The sequence below is a fragment of the Chlorocebus sabaeus genome, chromosome 10 (genome assembly GCF_047675955.1).
Source record: "Chlorocebus sabaeus isolate Y175 chromosome 10, mChlSab1.0.hap1, whole genome shotgun sequence".
NCBI lineage: Eukaryota > Metazoa > Chordata > Mammalia > Primates > Cercopithecidae > Chlorocebus > Chlorocebus sabaeus.
This window is the reverse complement of record NC_132913.1, coordinates 77,504,555-77,526,518: the sequence shown is the minus strand read 5'-3', so window position 1 is coordinate 77,526,518 and position 21,964 is coordinate 77,504,555. Positions and strand designations below refer to the sequence as shown.

General features: G+C 39.2%; 2 protein-coding genes across 6 annotated transcripts in view; one reads left to right on the top strand and one right to left on the bottom strand.

Moving 5' to 3' along the window:
* The window catches only part of HIBCH (3-hydroxyisobutyryl-CoA hydrolase), a 118,573-nt gene extending 102,326 nt beyond the window's left edge, over positions 1-16,247 (top strand). For both annotated transcript variants that reach the window (XM_007965642.3, XM_007965645.3), the window contains 3 exons: positions 7,815-7,934; positions 11,991-12,024; positions 15,640-16,247. In XM_007965642.3, the coding sequence (XP_007963833.1) occupies positions 7,815-7,934; positions 11,991-12,024; positions 15,640-15,755 (270 nt within the window). In that variant the 3' untranslated portion in view covers positions 15,756-16,247. The remainder of the gene's footprint in view (positions 1-7,814; positions 7,935-11,990; positions 12,025-15,639) is intronic.
* Positions 16,248-17,322: 1,075 nt separating this feature from the next.
* Positions 17,323-21,964, bottom strand: part of C10H2orf88 (chromosome 10 C2orf88 homolog) — a 139,341-nt gene continuing 134,699 nt past the window's right edge. For 3 of the 4 annotated variants that reach the window (XM_073019876.1, XM_073019877.1, XM_007965635.3), the window contains one exon: positions 17,323-21,153. In XM_073019876.1, coding sequence (XP_072875977.1) covers positions 20,704-20,991 — 288 coding nt within the window. In that variant the 5' untranslated portion in view covers positions 20,992-21,153 and the 3' untranslated portion in view covers positions 17,323-20,703. The remainder of the gene's footprint in view (positions 21,154-21,964) is intronic. The other variant, XM_073019875.1, reaches the window with a different exon arrangement.

The following is a 21,964-nucleotide window of genomic DNA, read 5'->3' as shown; positions in this document are numbered from 1 at the left end:
TTAGCATTGTCAGTGAAGTTCTTCCAGGTTTTCACCTAAGGTAATAGGGATATTGTTCCCTGCTAAAGAAAACTAGTGATTTTGTCAGCAAAATGGACTCCGTGTCTTCTGCTTGCCTGTGGAAAGGGTGGGGCCTGTTAGCACAGTGTGCAGACTGCCATGGATGCCCTGCAACCAGAAAGGCCAGTGGAGTACACTGTAGTCGGGGGCATTAAATGGGATAATGTTCATAAAGCACCTAGGGCAAATAATGAGTTCCATGAAGAACCAATTTTATCAATGCCCTTAATCATTTTTCTTTCCTTCTCATCTTTTATCTTCAGCAGCACTGTGACTGTAGGTAGGATACTGATTTTCCTTGAACTTTTCCTGTACAGCAGTCATCTGTTTAAAGCTCTGGCAACTGCTGTGTAAGATACTGTCCTATCCATTTACTCTTTCTTGAATCTGGTTGCCAGAATTAAGGATGCTGCCAAGAATACAGAATCTTGAAGTAGGGAATTCTTGAACTCAGGTAAAGTCTAAACCTTTGACATAATTATTCAACAATAAACTTGAAAAGTATCTGTTGCAATTATAAAGGAAAGCACAGTCATCATATATACATAGCATGTAATGACCTCTTGCAGCAGCTGTTGAAGTCACAATCATAGATATGTCTTGGAACTAGTGATAGCACATTTAAATTCAAAAGGAGTGATATAGCATTGTAGCCAACAAGTCAGGTCTGTAATTTTTATTTTATTAAATACTTAAATGCTATAGAAGAGTGCTGTATGCTATCTTGAATTGTTTTCTCTCTTTCCAAGGTGAGTAGATTTATTTTTAGGTGAAGACTATAGTTAAGACATTTCTCTGGAGTCACAGAGTAGGAAAGAGCTACTCTATTTCTACTCCTTCATCTTCTTTACATTGTAAAATAAAATATCCTCTTTTTGAGAAACAAATAAAATGTCCTCTGTTTAAGAAACAAACTCACCCATCCAAACCCACAGAATGGACTGAGAGACCTGGACAATAGTGAAAGTGAGACTTTTAATGACGGTCTTGCAAGATTGTGTGTCTGGTGTGCAGGCACACCCAGCACGGTTTTAATAAGCAGTTTATCCCCTGGTGCACAGGACCCTCTCCCGATTCCTTATAGGCTAACTACTGTAGGGTCACAGTCTTCCCGGATGTCACCTATTGATTTTTAGTCAGGGCTTTAGGTGTGTTTTTAGGGTTGTCTTGCTGCATTTAGTTGCAGCCCACAATGCACTGCAATCCTAGTTAGCTCAGGGGCTCTTCAAGTATTTGATTTATGACCTAAGTTGCTGGGCAGGCTGATAAGAACAGACAAAGTGAGCTATCTTGCAGACTAATAAAATTTTATTTTAGACTAAACTTATTTGGTTCGGGTGAGGGAAACTAAGTGTGGAGGAAGTGGGAGGCCGACAAGCAGACATCAGCTATCCAAGCAGGGGCCTGGTGTATCCTGTTTCTTCTGTGGTTTGCTGACCTAAGCTGATTCAGGGCACTTTGTTTTGGAAATGGTCCATTGTATACGTTGTTTCCTTCAATTCTCTCCTTTTTATCTTTCTACTCCTATTTGTTCCATTTCTGCATTTATTTTTGTGTCCTTTAGTTCTTAAATGTATTAGGTACTCTTTTAGGGACTCCTATTGAGTTAATATAAATGTTAGAATTAAAAGAATTCGTTAGATTTCTCCAAATTCAGTGGCCATGTGGATTCTTGGAGATCTTATGGAATGCCAAGGTGAATGGAATGGCCAAGTGAACTAAGGTAGAAGTCCCAGTCCAAATGGACGGTAACAGGCTACGGAGGTTCCCTTTCCCATAATACCACCAGACATTAGCCTGGGGTATATGAAGAGCTGAGTTGTTGCCTTTGTTTGACTTACCAGTAACATTTAGGATGTGGGTACAAGTTGAGAGTTTTCCCACTGGCTTATTGAACTCTGCCCCCTGTCTAGAGAGGCAAGAGGAGTGGTTTATGTTCCCTATGGAGAAAGAAGGGATCGCTCTAGGATTTGAGCTTTGCAAGGTGGGAAAGAGCAATAATAAACTTTTCAAGTCTCATTGCGCCATGCATCCCTATCCTGTTACAGAGCCAACATGCAATGCATTCCTTTGGGATTGGTATCCCATTTTAGGGGAAACGGAACTACCTGTGCTTGAGGCTGCCCAGCAGAGCATGCGTAACTGTTGAGCATGCTAGTACTGAAAATTTGACCCATTCAACCCAGGCAGTTACATCCCCATATTTTTAATTTTTAAAGTTTGCCTTAAGTTAGTTGTCTTAATTATTTTTACTCTTTTAGGGTCATTGTCTGGTAGGTTAAAGGAAGTAGTGAGACCAGGAGTTCTGGTAATTCTAGGTGGGCTTGGGGTGGAGTTGGTGATTTGTCTAAGAGCTAACTGTCCCACGGAATCCCTTCCTGAGATATTTATTCCTAATTTATACCTCCAGGGTTCCTGGTCTAGAGTAGCTGGGTTGTTTATGGTAATTAATATAGGATTGCATTTTAAATTTGTACAGCTAGGTAGCATGGAGCCCTTATCTTTTGTTCTTTAAGGGTTTGTTTTCGGAAGAATGACTCAGCTGGCCTTGATACTGTGTGGTCCACCAGACCTGATTCCAGCTAGCGCAGGGCTTTTTTGAGAGGGTCCAATAACGGTCTGTTTTAGGACATAGATATTTGTCTGCTTGTGACAACTGCCTTTGGTTCCATAAATTCCCGCAAGGTAAGACTTGGCAGGCATTAAGTTTTATAGTTTGGGGGCTGGGAGTGGAGGTTTTAGTTATGTTGACTATTAGTTTGATTAGATATTTCCTACTTTCCACCCCTAGTATTGGGCTCTATCCAGTACTTAGGTTTCCTTTCACCCCTTGTGTTAGGATTAATCTTAACTGTATCCACCTCCAATGATGGAGCCTGCTCATAGCTTCCTTTTAGGTTTTCCTTAGAGTTAGCTCTAAGGCTTTCTTAGGTGATTTATGCACTCCCTATTCACCCTTTTTCCTTTCTTTTGGGGGTTCTTTTACCAGTCTCTTGACCCGAGTGTAATGTGCTCACCCCTGCTGAGCTGTTCCTATGGCTGTTTTAGTGGTCAGGAGTACCTGATATGGACTTTCCCAGCTTGGGTGGAGCATGTCTTCTTTCCAGGTTTTAATTAGCACCGAGTCGCCAGACTGGAAGTGGCTAACTGTGAACTCAAGAGGCAGGGTTCAAGTTAGAAGTTTTTTTAACCTAAGGGATGACAGGGTGGAGGATATGCCTAGTATATAATTCTTAAAAAATTGGTCATTGGTTTTCATAGTAGAAAGGTTAGTAGTCCTGCTTAAATATGGTCTTAACTGAGGAGGTCTTTTTCCAGTAGTCTGGTTCGTTGTTGTTGTTGTTGTTGTTGTTGTTGTTAGACAAAATCTCGCTCCGTCGCTCAGGCTGGAGTGCAGTGTGTGATCTCGACTCACTGCAACCTCCAGCTCCTGGGTTCAAGCTGTTCTTCTACCTCAGCCTCCCAAGTAACTGGGATTACAGGCACGTGCCACCACACCCAGCTGATTTTTATAGTTTTAGTAGAGACAGGGTTTCACCATGTTGGCCAGGCTGGTCTTGAACTCTTGGCCTCAGGTAATCCACCTGCCTCAGCCTCAGAAAGTGCTGGAATTACAGGCTGGAATTAGATTAGGCACTTCCGCAGGGCCCATTGACCCCAGAAGGAACTTGGGGAGGCAAGGGACTGACCAGCTGGCTTCCCAGGGTACCTTTGATCAGGCCCTGCTGGGTCTGGCACTGGGCCGAGAGCTGCTGGTTTGAAGAGCTAACAGCCTATGGCACCTTTCCTGAGGGGCACTTTCGTTAGGAAAAGCATCCCTGGCTCCACCCTCACTTCCTCTTTCTTTGCTTTGAAGACACCATTCCTCTCCCTGGCAGGCCGAGAGCTGCACTGTTTGTATTCCACGCCACCCCTGCTGGTGACCCAACAACTGCAAAGAGTCTCTGGTTTGTCCCGCTCTGGGAGGAGACTTAGTGGCTTTTCCTCCTCCTCAGCTGCAAGGATCCTCCCCCAGGCCCAGCCAAGCTCTGGGAAACAGAACTTTTATATATCCCACCTAAAGCGTCTTGGCAGACTTCTCCCCAGCAAGAGCTCTCTCTACTTCAGGGATTGCAAACTGGCATCCTTTTTTGCCTGTATTGGGTTTTTAAGTTTTTTGAACTGATAACCGGCATTTAAAAATTCCCATTTTACATAAAAAGTTAGAATTCTGGCCTCTGACAAAGCAGACAATTTGGCATCACAGCCGAGCAGCTGTGGCCCCTTTAACAGGGTGTGCCCTCTTCAGTTAGCCACAGTCCCACACAGCCCTGCAGCCCTCCTTCTTATCATTTACTGGCCCTATAGTCATTTGAGTTTACAACCCTCTGATCTAATTTATGTAGCCCCCCACACCTTCTGCAGCCTTACTGACAGCTGCCCTGGTGGACTTACAGCCTCTCAGTAAAACAGCAACAAAACCTTAATGGTCATTTCATCCATTTACCTTTCCATAACCTGAAGCCTTTCTACCGCCTTCTGACAAACAGCCATCTAGTCTTTGCCATATGCAACCCACTACTCCTGATCCTGAACTTTCCTCCACATCCCTTTCTCACTTGCATCGCTCAGTTCCTGGGCTCTGTCCCTCCTCAGTGGCCACATTGCACCCTTTCCCTGCACCTCCTTGTTGCTTGAGCCTCTATAACCTTCCCCCAGCCCTGCCAACCTCTCCACATTCTCTCACCTCCTCTTGTACTTTCTTCCTTTTACATTATTTCTCTCCCCAGTCTCACCTGTGTCTCTCTTTGATCTTTGTCTTTTCCAGTCTCTCTCTCGCTCATTTTCTTCTTTTATCTGTCTCTGTCATCCCCTATTTCCTTTTTCCCTCACACTCAGTTTCTTCTTCTTTCCCTCTCTGGGAATGAGCTGAGCCTTGCTGTGCCCTGGCTCCCCCATGTCTGACAGACAGTTCTGACTCTTTTTCTCTGGGCACCCAGTGCACCTGCACAGTGTCTTACACTGCCTTACACTGCCTTCCCTGTCTCGGCTGCTTAGTCCAGTGGCTCCCCCACACACAGCTGTGTACCGGGCTTTCCCTTGCTTTCAGGGTCAGCAGCTTACCTCTTTTTCCTCTACGTTTGCCGTTTCCTCCCCTTTATCTTTCCGATATCCTTTCTTTGTATCTTCTCCCTTTCTTCTTACAAAAACCTTCTGAGCTTCCCTTAGTAATTCCTTAATTGTTTTTTCATTCCATCCATTAACCTTTTGCAGTTTCTTAGTAATATCAGGCCAACTTTTAGTCAGAAAATTAACCTTTAAAATTAAAGGCCTTGCCCTACTGGGTCCTCTGGATTTAATCCTGAATATTTTCTCATTTGATCCCTAAGCCTCTGCAGCAACACAGAGGGAGTCTCCTCTTTTATGCTGTTGAATCTCAAATGCTTTTGAGACGTTTTATGACGGAGGAGTGGACTTTTTAATCCCTGTAATTATTAGTTCCGTTAGGTCCTGCATGTGGGCCCGATCTCTTTATTGTTATCCCATCCAGGATTTGCATTTGGGAATTTCTGCTCAGTTAGCAGGACTTCTTACCTGGGAGGATGCTGTCTTTCCTAAATGGTTATGGCTGCCCTTATAATTAATCCCCTCTCTTCCCCAGTAAACAGGATATTCCTGATTGATGTCATCTCAGCCCAAGTATAAAAATTGGGTCCTAAAAATTGATCTAGCTGCTTTGCTAAACCGAGGGGATCTTCCAAGAATGGCCTCATTTCCTTTTTAAAATTCCTAACCTCAGTACTTGTTAGAGGCGCATTCACAAACCCAACTCCTCCCTGTCCCATAGGGATTTTTCTAAGAGAGTATATATTAGACGTCTACTGTTCAGAAGAAATAGGGAAATTCTCAATGTCCTTCTTTCATTGTTCTAATTCTTCCCTCAAGTTCGGATAAGGATTTAAGGAGCATTGGGTTTAGCTCCTTTATGACCCCCAGATTTCTCTTTTTCCAATTTTCCTGTTGCCCCCTGATCTCTCTGTCCTCTACCTTGTGAGATGTTTTGGGGGAGGGGCAAGCATGTTGGGGGGTCCTAGGGCTTTTCACTGGGTGAGGGCACTTTACTATGCTTTTCCTCTTTAAGGGGGAACAGGAAGTTCATTCACTAATCCAACAAAGAACATAACCCACATCCTCTTGTGTGGATGGGTTTTATCATTCACGTAGAGAATTAAAGCTTGGCACACCCAATCCTCATCTGAGCCAAACTTAGGCCAAAAGATCGAAGGCTGACATGGGCTTTTTGGGCCAGATAAAACAGCAATACTCTATCGTTTTTTGCTTTTCCTTGTTCCTGGTTTGAGGATTATCCATTCAAACCTGCAACATTCTCCCCAACGCACTATCTGGGAGAATGTCAGAGGGGGTCTTTTTAGTTCCCTCTTTCCTTTGTTCTCTAGGCCTAGAATTCCTGTTTCACATTTTCAGTTAGTCTCTGTGTCTGAGATTTTCCCTGTGTACTCAGCCCCACTTACTGGAGGTTTCTTGCACACCCCGGGTTCTCCAAAAATGCCCCACCACCAAGGCAGGGCTCATAGTCCAACCTTCCTAGCTTGAATCATGCACAAGGTTGGCTGGTTGCCATGGTACCTGCTTTTCTCCCTGTGTCACCTCCGCTGCCTCCTGAATAAGTCTCGGGTTTGTCTATGGCTTCTGTGGGGAGCCAAGACATCCAGAGCAGACCACATAAATCAAGTGGGGTGCGTCTCCCTTCTCGGCTGGAGTCTTAACTCCATACAGGCACAGAGATAGCCGTATGGGCCACCAGGTTGTGAGAAACAATTCAACCGTCCAAACCCACAGGATGGACTCAGAGACCCAGACAATAGCGAAAGCGAGACTTCTAATGACGGTCTTGCAAGATCGGGTGTCTGGCGTGCAGGCACACCGGGCACAGTTTTAACAAGCAACTTACCCCCTAGTGCACAGGTCCCTCCCCTGGTTCCTTATAGGCTGAATGCTACAGGGTCACAGTCGTCCCGGACGTCACCTGTTGAGTGTTAGGCAGTGGCTTTAGGTGTTTTTTTTGGGTTGTCTTGCTGCATTTTGTTGCAGCCCAGAATGCACTGCAATCCTAGTTAGCTCAGGGGCTCGTCAAGTATTTGACTTATGACCTAAGTAGCTGGGCAGGATAGTAAGAACAAACAAACTGAGCTATTTTGCAGACTAGTAAGCTTTTATCTAGACTAAACTTTGGTTCGGGTGAGGGCAGCTAAGTGGGGGGAAAGGGGATGAAGGGGGAGGCTGACAAGCAGCCTTTGGCTGTCCAAGCAGGGGCCTAGTATATCCTGTTTCTTCTGTAGTTGGCTGACCTATGCCGATTCAAGGCACTTTGTCTCGGAAGTGGACCACTGTATGCGTTACTTCCTTCACTCCATGAATATGATTGGTTTGTAAGGTGTGTATTGATTTTATTTAAGTATAATTGCTGTTTGCTTAACTAGTTGGCATAATTTATGCTAGGCAGACTACAAATATGGATTTATTTTACTACTTTAGTCACAGGTACAGAATTTTTTTCACTTGTGGAATGATGTTTTGTTTTTGTAGCAGATTAGAAAACTTCTGTTTGGTGCTTTGGCAGGATTAAGCTAGGGTATAATCTTTTATGAGATTTTGGCATATTTTAATATTGTTTACATAGATACTCTGCTCATTTATTATAGACAATAAAGGAACTATTGGACTAACAGTAGTACATTTTTTTCCCCCAAAAGGTAATTAATAAAATGTCTCCAACATCTTTGAAGATCACACTAAGGCAACTCATGGAGGGGTCTTCAAAGACCTTGCAAGAAGTACTAACTATGGAGTATCGGCTAAGTCAAGCTTGTATGGTAAGAATTTTAAAAAAAAAGTAATTGTCATTTTTTAGTTCTGAAAGTAACATACATTTATTGTAGAACTTGTAAAATACACAATTGCAAACAAGAAAATTAAAACCACCTGTAAATTTACTCTACAAAAACACAACGGGCCAGTTAGTTTTAGATGTGTGGAAGTATTGCTCTCCAGATTGTTACTAAGCCTTTATAAAATAGCAATTACATTTGCATGTCAGTATAAGAAGCTCTCTAACTTCATCTTAGAGGAATTCAAAATAGAAATTAATGTCTTTCAGCGATGGTCTCTGTGACCTTGGGCAAGGCGTGTAAACTCTGTAAATGTGAATTCCCTCATGGGTAAAATGAAGAGGCTTATTTGTAAGCAGATATATATAAAGTAAATGCACAAATGGAAGTTATTAGTCTGTTACATGTTTAAAATAATGAGCATTATTAAAGTACCATTGTAAACATAAAGTGGACAATAATCACATGGAATATTGATTTCATGAAACATTTCATATTTCTATTTGTTTCTTCTTCCAGATGACAAACTCTTTAAAGGCAGAGTCATCCTTTATTTTCAGAGGGCCCCTAAGAAGCATCTTATTATTTAGACTAACATATGGACTAAAGGGAATATTTGGCTTAATAGCCAGAAAGCAGACATTCCTAATGACTTTAATTGTTATTAAGATGTTCAGTGTAGTTCATCTAGTTAGAAATAACTCTATTAGCCATGTCTTAAAGTCACTCCTTGTGGGATGTAAATGGCAGCTGATGTCTATTGTTTATTACGTGCAGGTACTATGCTAGGCACTTTATATGCATTTACTCCATTAAATCTTACAGTATCTCTAGAAGGATAGGTACTGTTATTGATTCCATTTTACAGATGAAGAAATTGTGATATAGCGGTCATAGTGGTGTGACCGGCCTAAGGTTTTGCTGCTATTAAGTGACAGACATATGGCATATGAAACCAGATAGTCTTACTCCAGTGCCTGCAGTCTTGACCACTGTCCTGTATACCTCACAAATTCCATGTTTTTCATTACACTTTCACTGCACTTTCTAGATTGATTGATTCTTGCCTTCATTCTCTCAGCAAATATGTTAGCTATGTGCCAGGCACTATGCTTAGTGTTAGCCTTATGTTGTTGAATCAGAAGACAGGTCCTTTATTTTCATGGAGTTTAGTCTACTGAGACTATAAAGAACAAGTAAACTAAGTAAAATAATTATAAATTGTGATAAGTACTTTAAAGGAAAACATACAGGGTTGGTGGTAGATTGATGCAGGGACAGGAGGGAGTTGGGGGGCAATGGGAAACTTCCTTTAGGTAAGTAGGTTAGGGAAGACATCTTTGTGATGTCACTTCATTTGTGACCTAAAGGATGAGAAAGGAGTATGTTGAGAAGCCTCTTAGGCTTAAGCAGGAGGTGATTTGATTTTTCATTTGATTCGGTTCAGTTTGCTTTAAGAAGGAAATTATTGCTGCTATGTGGAGATAGGGTTGGAAGGGTTCAAGAACAGTTTAGAGACCAGATATAGATTTCCTGCAGTGATCCAGGTGTGAAATAGTAGTGCTTAGACAAATGTGGTGGCATTGGAGAGAAGTAAATGGATTTGAGACACATGTAGGAGATAGAATTGATAGGACTTGCTGTATGTGAGGGAAGGAATGCATTTAGGAGTTAGAGATTAGAGGAATGCGTTGGAGATTTAAATCTGAAAGACACCAACAGCAATTAAGAAAACCTTGGGGATTCATTATTTACTAAACAAGAGTGCTTACTATGTGGTAGACACTGTTAGAGATACCCAGGTACATAGGTTCCAGGTACATAGGTGTGCTCCAGAGGTAAAGGTTGAAAAGGCAGAAAACAGTTTAAATCATTATCTTGGGGAGTAGGGAGTAGGATAACAGACAAAATCCCTGCCCTCATGGAACTTACTTTATAATGGGGAAATAGACTGTAAACAAGATTAATACATAAAATATATATTATATGATTGTTAACTATTAAGGAGAAAGAGGAAGCAGGATATGTGATATAGGGTAACGGGGATGAATTGTAGATGGGATGATCAGAGGAGGCCTCACTGAGATGTTCTTTGAGTGAATTCCTGGAAGAAGTGAGGAAGTAAGCCATGCAATTTTCTAGAGGAAGAGCATCCCAGGCAGAGGGAACTGCAAGAACAAAGCTCTGAGGCAGAAGCATGACTGCCTATGCCAGGGACCACAAAAGGCTGTGTGGAAGGGGGTGGGGGGCAGAGGTTGTGGTGAGTGAGAGACAAGGCCAGAGTAGAGAAAGGCTGTGCAGAGCATACAGAGCCTTGAAGGTCTCTATAAGGACTTTGGCTGAGTAAAATGGGAAGCCACTAGATGATTATGAGGAGAGGAATGCCATGATCTTACACTTTAAAGAACTGATCACTCAGGCTGCCTTGTTGAGCACTGAATAGATAAAATCATATAGAAAGAAAATGAGAGTCCAGACCTGAGCCCTAAGGAACTCCAACATTTTGAGGTGTGGTAGAGAAAGAGCAGTAGGAAGGAAAAAAAGGATGGAGAGGTAGGAGGACCAGAGAGTGTGGCGTCACAAAAGGGAGAGAGGAATGTTTTGGGGAGGAGGGTATAATGGACAGTGTTGAACACTGTTGAAGTGTAGATGAGGTTAGAAGTGTCATTTGACCTTGGTGATGCCGACATCATGGGTGGTTTTGGCAAGCCATTTTAGAGGAGTGGGGGCAGAAGTTAGAGAGTAGTAAGTTGAAGAGGGAAAATGGAATGTGAAGAAGTGGAGAGAATATGTGTAGATGAATATTCTTGAAAGTGAAATAGGAAAGAAGCTGGGACTGTGGAGTCAAATGAAGTTCCTTTTTTATTTTGTAAGATGGAAGGTACTAGAACATGTTTTAAAATGATTGGGAATGATCCAATAGAGAAAAAAGATTATGTTGATGATACTAATGGTAGTTAATATTTACTGAACACTTAGTGTCAACCACTGTGCTTGGATGTGGATTAAAATAATCCTACGATGGATGTATAAATTACCTTTTCATGTAAAGAAACTGGGGTTGGAGAAATTACTAGTCCAAGGTCACATAGTTAGTATGTAGCTATCAGGATGTGAACCTAGACATTTGAACTGCATGCATTTAGCCACTCAGTTATATTGCCTACATTGATGATTCTAGGAAAAGAAAAGTGAATGACCACATTAAGCAAAGTCCGTCCTTGAGAAGGCAAGAGGAGATGTGAATTGGAATGCAAGGGAGGACTGGTCTTTGAAAAAGGGATGGTCCTTTCCTCCACGGCATTGAAAGGGAAGGCAGGTGCAGATGGCTGCAGTTACCTACAGGCGTTTTAGTGGTGGGAAGACAAGACTTCATATCTAAGGGCTTCTTGTATTTTTAAAGAAGTCAGAGGTTAAGTAATTGACTGAGACTATAGTAAGAGTGTGCTCTATGGGTAGAGGTTGAGAAGGCAGAAAACACTTTAAATCATTATCTTGGGGAGTTGGGAAGAGATCTTTGATTGTTTGGCAGTTTTCTGTGCCTGTTTGAGATTTTTGATCATGAATTTAAAATGAAACCAGTCACAGTTGTATGATTTTCTGCAGCAAGACTTAGCTGCTGAAGTGCAGGCAGGGGCACGTGGTAGGGTTTAGTTGTTGCCAGGATTTTGCTAGGATTGTAAAAAAGAGAAAATGGTTTGAGGGAGATGATGGCATTTTGACAGGAAAATGACCATATTAAAGGACTGGTGAAACTGGGCTGGATGAAGAGCAAAGTGAAGCCAGCACAGATGGGGAAAAAGTCATAGGATCAGTGGACTTCAGTAAGATCAAGGATGTGTAGCAGTGGAGATACTTGAGCAAATAAGATTAGGAGGTGGTGATCAGAGAGTGGGCTATCAGAGGTGGTTCAGGCTCTGAATGTCATGATTCAGGTTGTGGCCATGGAAGTGGAAGGCTGAAGTGAATAGAGGAGAGACAAGAAAACCCAGAATAAGGACACCCAGAAATTATCCCCATTTAATCTCAATTTTCTTTCAGAGAGGTCATGACTTTCATGAAGGTGTTAGAGCTGGTAAGTGGCAAATGGGAACTTACCATTTTGGAGAAATGGGATTTGTGAGCATATGCTGTTAATTAAAGAAGATACATATTGTGCATCCCAAATCGTGAAATCCAAAATGTACCAAAATCTGAAACTTTTTGAGCACCAACATGACACTCAAAGGAAATGTTCATTGGACTGTAAGTATAATGCAAATATTCCAAAATCTGAAAAAAAAAAAAAAAAAAAAAAAACCGGAAACACTTCTGATTCCAAGCATTTCAGATAAAGAATATTCAACCCATAGTTGTTTTAGTAGTGAAAGTTAAACTTTTATGAAGGTTGAAAAATTGTGTATGTTTTTAAAAAATATGTTACCATCTGGGATATGAAAAGGAAGATCAGTCTTTGATAACTGTTTTAAAAATTCACATAACTTGGCCACTGTTCCCTAATTTATATATAAGGTAATCCTGCCCCTATAATCATGGACTACCTCTGATAAGTGCAGCATTGAGCTTGTAAACTCATCCTGCTGCCATCCTGCTGCTGTGTCCTTTGAAACATGCATTTATTCCCTTACAGAAAGCCCTCAAATCCCCTACCCTTTCTCCCTCTTTTGTGCTGGTCTGGCAAAACTGACCAGTGGTCTAACCCTACTTTCCACCTGCCCGTACCTCAGCAGTTAAACATTGCTGGGGAAAAAGACTGTATGACATCATTAGTAACATCTACAGATTGTCTTATTAATACTTTCCATTTTGCTTATTATCTCCAGTGTCAGCAGATTTAGAAAAAGCAAGTGAAGTGCTTGACTGTTTTTTCTAGCAAACTTGCAATAATTCCTTTTTATGTGTAACTCTTAGCCCTATAAAAAGCTGTTATTTATGTTGTATAAAATGAGTTGTTCCCTCTCCATGTATTTTGCATATCTAATGTTCCTGTTTTTATTATTTTACTATAGTAGTGCAGACTCTGGATAAATTTTTTTTTTGAGACAGGGTCTTGCACTGTCACTCAGGCTGGAGTGCAGTGGTGCAGTTTCGGCTTACTACAAACTCCACCTCCCAGGTTCAAGTGATTCTCTCATTCCTCAGCCTCCTGAGTAGCTGGGACTACCAGCCCGTGCCACCATGCCTGGCTGATTTTTGTATTTTTAGTAGAAACGGGGTTTCACCGTACTGGCCAGGCTGGTCTTGAACTCCTGATCTCATGTGATCCGCCTGCCTCGGCCTCCCAAAGTGCTGTGATTATAGGCATGAGCCACGGTGCCCAGCCTGGATATACTTTTTTATCTTAATAAAAGGTTGTGTTATGTTCTCTGAACTCTTAAGCTTTGATAGACAATCACTCTTCATGGAGTTATTTTCATTTCTGACATGATACAATATCAGAAATAAGGACTTGATTGAAATCTTTTTAGGATTCAGCACATGGAGTTGATCAGAGGAGATGGCAGTGTGTCTTGTAAAAACTAAGTAACAGGCATTTTCCTCACGAATTCTCTGCACATTCTTGCTGCATGTGGATTACAGCCTAGACCTCTGATTTTAGAGGACCTGTAAGCATACAGGGTTATATTGTTAAAGTATTCATTATATGTTACAATAGCCCTTCTTTAAAAGAAAGATATGTTTTTAGATAAACACTGTTATTTTGAGGAAAAAATGTTGAAACCAATCAGCATCAAAGTTCTGATTCATAAAGGAAGTGCTTATTATGCTACTTTTTTTGTTTTGTTTTTTTGAGATGGAGTCTTGCTCTGTCACCTAGGCTGGAGTGCAATGGCAAAATCTCAGCTCACTGCAAGCTCCGCCTCCTGGGTTCACACCATTCTCCTGCCTCAGCCGCCCAAGTAGCTGGGACTACAGGTGCCCGCCACCAGGCCTGGCTAATTTTTTTTTTTGTATTTTTAGTAGAGACGGGGTTTCACCATGTTAGCCAGGATGGTCTCGATCTCCTGACCTCGTGATCTGCCCGCCTCAGCCTCCCAAAGTGCTGGGATTACAGGCGTGAGCCACTGGGCCTGGCCTGTGCTGTTTTTTAATGAAGAGCAAGTATATTGCCGCCTCTTTCAGAAAGCAGTGTCTGTTCTTGAGAGTGAAAATTGTAGTGTTCTTACATAGGCAAATGTTTGCCGCAGTTTGCTAATAATAACATTAGCAAGTTAAAGTACGTTAGCAAATTTAACAGTTGTTAAAAATTCTTATTGTTAACATCTAGAACAAATTACTTTCTGGTTATAGAAGGAAAAAAAAAAGACTATCTTTACTGTAGCTGGATACCCACTCAAACTCCATGTAGTGGCTATCTCAGGAGACTTGCAAAACCTGAGCTGCCTACATGGCACAAACTTATGTTATATCTATTCTAGTAAAAAAATTGTTAGCTTGAAATAAAATAACAAATTTGATTAATAGTCTCTTTCCTCTGGTCCTTCAGTGGGATCTCAAGGAGACAGGTAGTATTGACCAGAAGACTTAACAATGAAAGGGATTCTTGTGGAAAGAATGTGCCAGGGTTGTTCTTCGTTTACACTGTCCATGGAATATCAAACTTTCAAATAGTAGGGGTCAGAACATCAGTGTTTAATATCCCACTGATCTGATACCAGAATCTCATAGTAGGCAGTTAAATCTTAAAAACAAAACCCCCAGTATCTGCATTTAATTGTGTGTAAAAGCTTCCCTCTACCTACCAAGGCAGCCTTCTTCCTTGGTTCCCATACTGCTTCTTTAACTATTTTAGCCTTTAAATGCTAAATTAGGTTTTTCTAATTCACTATAGTTTGCACATTTAAATATTTCCATTCTTCACAAGAATTATGTGCATTTTAAGCACGGTTGAAATTTGCTACCACAACCATAACTTAAAAAATTTGAGATCATTGTAGATTCATGCGGTTGTAAGAAATTATATAGAGATCTTGCATACCTTCCTCCCAGTCTCCCAAATGATAATGTTTGTATAACTACAGTATACTGGACATTCCTCTCCCTTTTTTTTTTTTTTAGAAGTTACAGATTGCCTCATAATCCTGTGGGGATACTATGTGGCTATAATGAGTGATGACTACACTGAAATAGAAGAACTAGAAGGTTTCATGATAACCTGATTTTTTTAAATCCAGAGCTGTCTGAACTGGAGGATTCAGCAGAACAACAGTATCCACATTTAATTATGCATGAAGTCCTCTTTTCTCTACCTTAAGCAATTAATTTCCTCCCAAAATTCAGTGTGGAGGAGGTTAGAAGGCACACCTGGTCCCTCTGCCCTCCCCTGCCTTTACTTTAAACCACTGGTTTTAGCTGTTTTGTAATGTGGAGGTTTCATTTGCAATTTTATTTCAAGAAGAAAAAAAGAATTCTGTTGTTTAAACCACTGGATTAATTCAGTAGGCTTTATTAAAGCTAAGACATGAGGCTTAGCAAGTTAGAAAATATCCACCCACTCATCAAAAGTATATTGCTGTCCATCCCTGGAGGTTTAATTTAAAAGATAAATAGAAAACATATAAGAACTTTGCAGGAAAAAAGTATTATAGAAAAATGTGCCTAGTATAAGAATTTCTGTCAATTCAGTAAGTAAAATCTGGTAATATTAGAAAAAAAAAATAGTACTAACATTTGTATCTTCTCTTGACAGTTTTAATTGATAAAGACCAGAGTCCAAAATGGAAACCAGCTGATCTAAAAGAAGTTACTGATGAAGATTTGAATAATCACTTTAAGTCTTTGGGAAGCAATGATTTGAAATTTTGAGGTGACAGGCTTTTAAGGTGTATTTCGTAGCATGGGTTGGCAATCTACAGCATGTGGCCCAAATCCAGCCTGCTGCCTGTTTTTATATACCCTGCAAGCTAAGAATGGTTTCTGCATTTTTAAATGGTTGGGAAAAGAAATCAAAGACTAATATTTCATAACATGAAAAGTATATGAAATGTCAGAGTTCACAAATAAAGCTTTATTGGAACTAGCTATACTCATCTGTTTATACATTATCTGTGACTGCTTTGAAATGAGTAGTTGCAATAGAGAAGGTAAAGCCTACAAAGCCTAATTATTTACTGTCTGGTTTTTGTCAGAAAAAGTTTGTCAATCCCTGTTTTAGAAGATGGAAAAATGTGAAGGTCTTTAGAGATTCTCTAGAGTAGTATATCTAATTGAAATGGGATCTTTGTTTGGCTTTTGGTAGTGGCTTGTATGTTGATGAAATCAAGTATAAAATATAAAAAATAAAGACCCTGAAAATTGTTTTGGATACTGTGTTAATGCCTCATAGAATTTTCTCCATATATGAGTGTTTTAAAGTAACTGAGTTACTGTAGCAGAAGAGCTCCTTTTATAAACATTAGAGCTCCTTTTATAAATATTAGAAACCAAAGAGAAAAGATTTTTATTAACATCCCTCTTCAGTATTAACTCAGACTTGGTCTTCCCTAAAATAATCAGAATACCATCCCATGGTGAAACTGAAAGCATTATTTTCTTGTTATTTGTGATATTTGTTAATCTAGTATAATGAGAAATTAGGAAACTCCAATCTCTTAGAGACACTCTGTTTTTTTATAATTTACATAAGACTTTTGTGTGATAATTATCCTTACAAACAAGGTTCAAGTCAGGAGAAAAAAATTAATTGAAAGCAAGAAGACTTTCGTTCAAAAGATGTATTCAATAATTAATATTGTTAATAAGTACTTTTTAAGGTATGAAAAAACTAAAAGGTATTCCAGACTCAGAACCTTAAAGTTCTAGGCAAGAATAATTTTTAAACTAAAGGTAAGTTTATAAATTAACAAAATAAACAAAATTTATGATTTTGTTTTTTGTAATTTTTGTTTAAATAATTTTAAAGGTACGTTTTATAAATAAAATTTACAATTTTTTGTTTGTAATTTTTGTTTATAAACAAAATAAATTATAAACAAATTTTTTGTAACTTGTTATAGTTTCTCCTTCATCCCATACTCTGAAAAAGACATTAAAGATCATGTCCTGCACCCTTCTCATAGATGAGGAAATGTCAGCCCAGAAGGTACTGCTTTATGTTTTCTCAGTTCTTACTCTGTTTTACGTGAAGCATTTTTCTTTCAAATAATTCAGTAACAGATCTGGAATAAAGATGCCATGATATTGGATACATTTACGTTTATACTCTTAAAGATCCTAAATTGGACCTGAACGATCCAAGAAATTATTTGTATAAATGGATTTTTGTTCTCTGTATTTATTAACAATGCAGACAATGTCTTTTATATTGTTAAAAAAATTCAAAGTACACAATGTCAGAAAGCATTTGCTTCAGTTAAATAAGAACTCACACTACTTAATTGCAACTGGACTTTTATTGTGCAGTTACAACAAATGTTTTCAGAAAAATATTTGGAAAAAATATACCACTTCATAGCTAGCTAAGTCTTACAGAGAAGAGGATTTGCTAATAAAACTTGAGTTTTGAAAATTAAGATGCAGGTAGTGCTTCTGAACTAATGCCCATAGCTCCAAGGAAGACATGTCCTATTTAGTCATTCAAATACAAGATGAGGGCATTGTGATTAAGCAAACAATGTATTTGTTAGAACTTTGTTTTTAAATTACTGTTCCTTGACATTACTTATAAAGAGTCTCTAACTTTTCATTTCTAAAACTATGTAATACAAAAGTATAGTTTCCCCATTTAATAAAAGGCCAGTGATATTGAGTAGAATATATGCGTATTATGCTACTTCATTCAGTGTGTCTGTTTTTAATACTAATAAGGCAGTTTGGCAGAAATTTCTTTGGGACTAAGGTGATAATCATTTTTGTCCCCTTGAAAATTGTGCTTTAAATGCTAATAACCACAGGCAGATTGCAAACTGATAAGGCAACAAAAGTAGAGAATTTTAGGATCAAAGGCATGTAACTGAAAGGTAACAAAAGTACATAAGAGACAACTGGGGAAGGCAGCAGTGAAGCATATTTGTGGGGTTGAGTTGTTGTAAATAAGGAATTTGCACATTTATTTTCTCTGATAACCTGCTTCCACAGCTGCCACTTGGAGGTTCTTTGTTGTGCTGGTAGAAGCCCATTTGCCCTTACATTGGATGTTCCAAATGTTTCCCTTTCCAGGAGCTAGTCAGTCTTTCACATTCTTTCAGTCATCTGTTTTATATGTCTCCTGCCTTCTCAGACTGTCCTTCTACTCTCTTTTATTGTTCATGAAAGACCTTCAAATTGAAGTAAAACCCATATTTCAATATAAAGATATGAAAGAAGGCTAATATCCTATTAGTGATATTCTCATCCATCTTGAATGCCAACCTATATTGTGATAACTGTCACATGTAATGTAAATTTGTTTATTCATCTCTTATTCATTTATTCATCTTTTTAATGCATTTGCTTATTCATCTTTCTCCCATCTGCTCCTGTCTTGATTTATCCACTAGCTCACTGATTATTCAAGCCTTGTAGTTCATATATGTCATGGATTGACATACAATACAGCACATATTTCAGACATAAGTTTTTCAGAAATATTGTACACAAGATATCGTACTCTATTAAAATGTGATTCAAGGACAAGAGAATGGTGCTTGGTGATAAAACTATACTGCCATAGTTGCTGAGGAAGGGCAGCAACAGAGATCAGATTAGCTATTATGGGTCTCGCATCCCCCTGTTACACCCCTGGGAAATAGTGGCCCAGGGCACAGAAGGAACCTGAAATTAAAATATTTAGATACAACCAAAACTCACTTGTCTCTGTCCCTATGTACACTGAAAAATTTAGTGGGACATGCTGCTTTATGTGGCTTTGTGTTTTCACCATTGTACTTATTTTATATACCTAACTGTACATTTTAAGCAGCAAATGACCTTGCAGCAAAAAATGTCTTGGTGTGAGATGCAAAATGAATGAAAAACAACCACATCTATGCTTTTGTCACTCAACCTAAACTACTCTTCATGACCTGGAAATGTTTTATACTTACGGGAAACTTTCTGCCCTTAACCTTATAAAACTTCAGATCCTTGTATGAATGGGTTTGGTTGTTTTTCTATTAATTATATAAATTGTAGATTGCAAGTACAATGGGACAGTACAAATCCCGGCACTTGGTAAAGTTAGAGTTGAATGATGACGTGTCCAAAGGCAACTGAAATATGACATATTTCAAATAATGTTTTCCTTGCTCATGTAACTTGGAGAATTCACTCTATTTGATTGTGGGTTTCAAAGTATTAGTGTTAAAATTAGAGGTAGATTTTCTGCGTGCTTACAAGACAAATACATATTTATCTCATTAAAGAGGTAATAAGCCTTTTTTTTAACCTTTATATTTTCAATACCAGTGGTGTATTGTGGATCTAACACACACAGGCTTAAATAATTTCCTTTCCATTTAAACTCATTGTGTCCCAAATCTTGATGAAAAGATAATTCTAGAAAGTCAAGTCTTAATTTTCCAACAAGTTATGTCTTAATTTCTTCTTCCCCCTTCCAAATTTTCTGTTACCACTGATCTTCAAACAGTACTGATCTTCAAACAGTACTTAATCCCTTAAAACAAAAAGGTGTGTATGTGCTGTGACAGTAAAAATGAAAAAGAAAAAATACTTCCCTAAAAGGCAGCTAGGCTTATGGAAACAGTATAATAGGTGGCTATAAATGCCCTATAGGCTTGTGTTACCACTAAAAAATAACGAAAACCCAGAAAACGAGTACTCTCCTCAAAGGACAGTTTTATCTTTTCCGTTTTGCGATACAACTGTAAATCTTCATGCATTATCTGGTCTCACAGTAATTTTAATGGCGACCGCCTCACTAGTCAAGAAAAAACTGGGAATAAATGCCCATATTCCAGCTCTCTGTACCTCTGAGATAGTAAAGCTTAATACACAATTAAAACTGAAACTTTCTACCTTGCAGACTAAGTTTCTGTTATTTTTAAGATTCACTGGATTGCTCTTTATAAACGGTACCCATACTTGTTTTCTTGTATAGTTATATCACTGGGCTTCTTAATTCAATGCAATAAACACTAATGTCATGGCTTCTATAAACTGTTATCTTTAAGATGGCTTTAGGCACAAAGTCGGCAAAGTCTGAGTCGTCCAATAACAGCTGTAATTAGTTAGGGCCCTGAGGTCCAAGGTGGTAGTTACACTTCTCATCTACAAAAATAAATATCTTATTAAAGACAGGGTTCATTTGTGTCAAGAAGTAGAGATCCTTGACAAACAAGACAAGACTTACTGCTAATCACTATGATTTGAGTGCCATTCCCGTGCCAAGCAATTTTAGAAAAGCCCTTTTCATATCTGGACTTTTTTGGGTATAAATTTAAAAAAATTGTTATTTTAAAGGACAACCTTTAAAATAACCATTGGAATTTGGGGCAGTTTTTATTCCTTAGCATTTTCTTTGGTGATGCCATTACTCAGGAAGAAGTGCTATGACATTCAGTTGATTATTGGGTATCACAGGACCTCTGTTCAGCCCTTCAGATGACTAAAATCTAAGAGTAAACAGAGAGAAATTTCTGTTAACATAGAAGTACTTAAAATGCATTTCATCCTAGGTGTTCTTATACTAGTGACATTATCGTAGACACATTTTTAAATCCAGATAGGTATTTGTACTTTTTCACACCAGTTTTTGCTTTTGTCACATGTATTCAAACTAGCACCTCCACAGTCAAAGTGTTGTCATCCTACAGCCTCAAGGCCCCTCACTCTCAATGTATGGAATGTCATGGTACTTGATATTATTGCATGCCCATTGCTGCAAGGCATCACACAAGATATCCTGAGACAGGCGGTGTGCATATTCCAAGATCACAATATTGGTCCCTGGGGGTTCCTTCACTTCCTCTTTGACATTAACTGGAGAAGGCATCTTAGGTAGACATCTGTCTTCTGGCATAAAGGGTTCTTCACTCTCATGCTGCTTCTCACCTTCATATATGGTAGGAAATGGGAAAGTTTGCTTTGATTTCATGCAGCCCATGTTATGAAGAGCTGTTTGTGGAGGAAGCAGTGGCAGACTACTTCCAGGCCATCTTTAGGAAACAATGAAATTTGTCCATGTGATGTTAACCAGTGCTTTCCCTCTCCAGGCCACTTCAGTATTCAATGTTCCCCTTCACCACTCTTCACATGTAGTGTTTACCTGTCAAGAGAAGGTAGGTTTCATTTTGAAGTTACAGAATGCAAAATAGTGTATGATTGAGTGGCATCACTTTGGTCACGTGGAAGAAATCTGAGGTAAAAACAAACAGCTTTATCTTACCAGTGGAAGAAAAAGATAATCACTCAATAAAAATGGCAACTTTGTAAAACAGGAAAACATTTTTTTCAAGATCTTGCAAATTTTATTAAACTGAAAACAATTCAATTTTTGCTAGCTTAGATTTATCTATACCAAGGGTTAGCAAACCATTGGGCCAAATTCCAGCTACCTATTTTTATACAGCCATGCTCACGTGTTTACATGTATCCATGGCTGCATTCATACTATGACAGCAGAAGTGAATAATTGTGACAGACTATGTGGCCCACAAAGCTTAAAATATTTACTGTCTGACCCTTTACAGAAAATGTTTGCTGAGTCCTGATCTATACTGTCAAGCAAAACAAGCACATCAAAATTTGTTCCTCCCAAAACCTCATGAGCCTACAGACCTGCAACTACTGTTAAGAGTCTGGCTTTATCCCCTGGTCACGTATTTACAACTGAAAGAGTAGTAAACAATGTTTGCTTTACTCTAGTGCCACTTCTAAACAATATAGATGACATATAGTAAAGCCACCTATTTTTCCTTCTGACTGTTCCCTGTGAAATTGTACAAAAGCTCAGATTAAGGTTAAAGGTTTTTCCTACTAAATATATCATTCCTACCCTTGTTTGATGTTTGGTCAGTAAATAGATGACAATGTTTGTGACGTGCCTTCTAAGCCTCCCAAGTGTGTGTTATCACAGA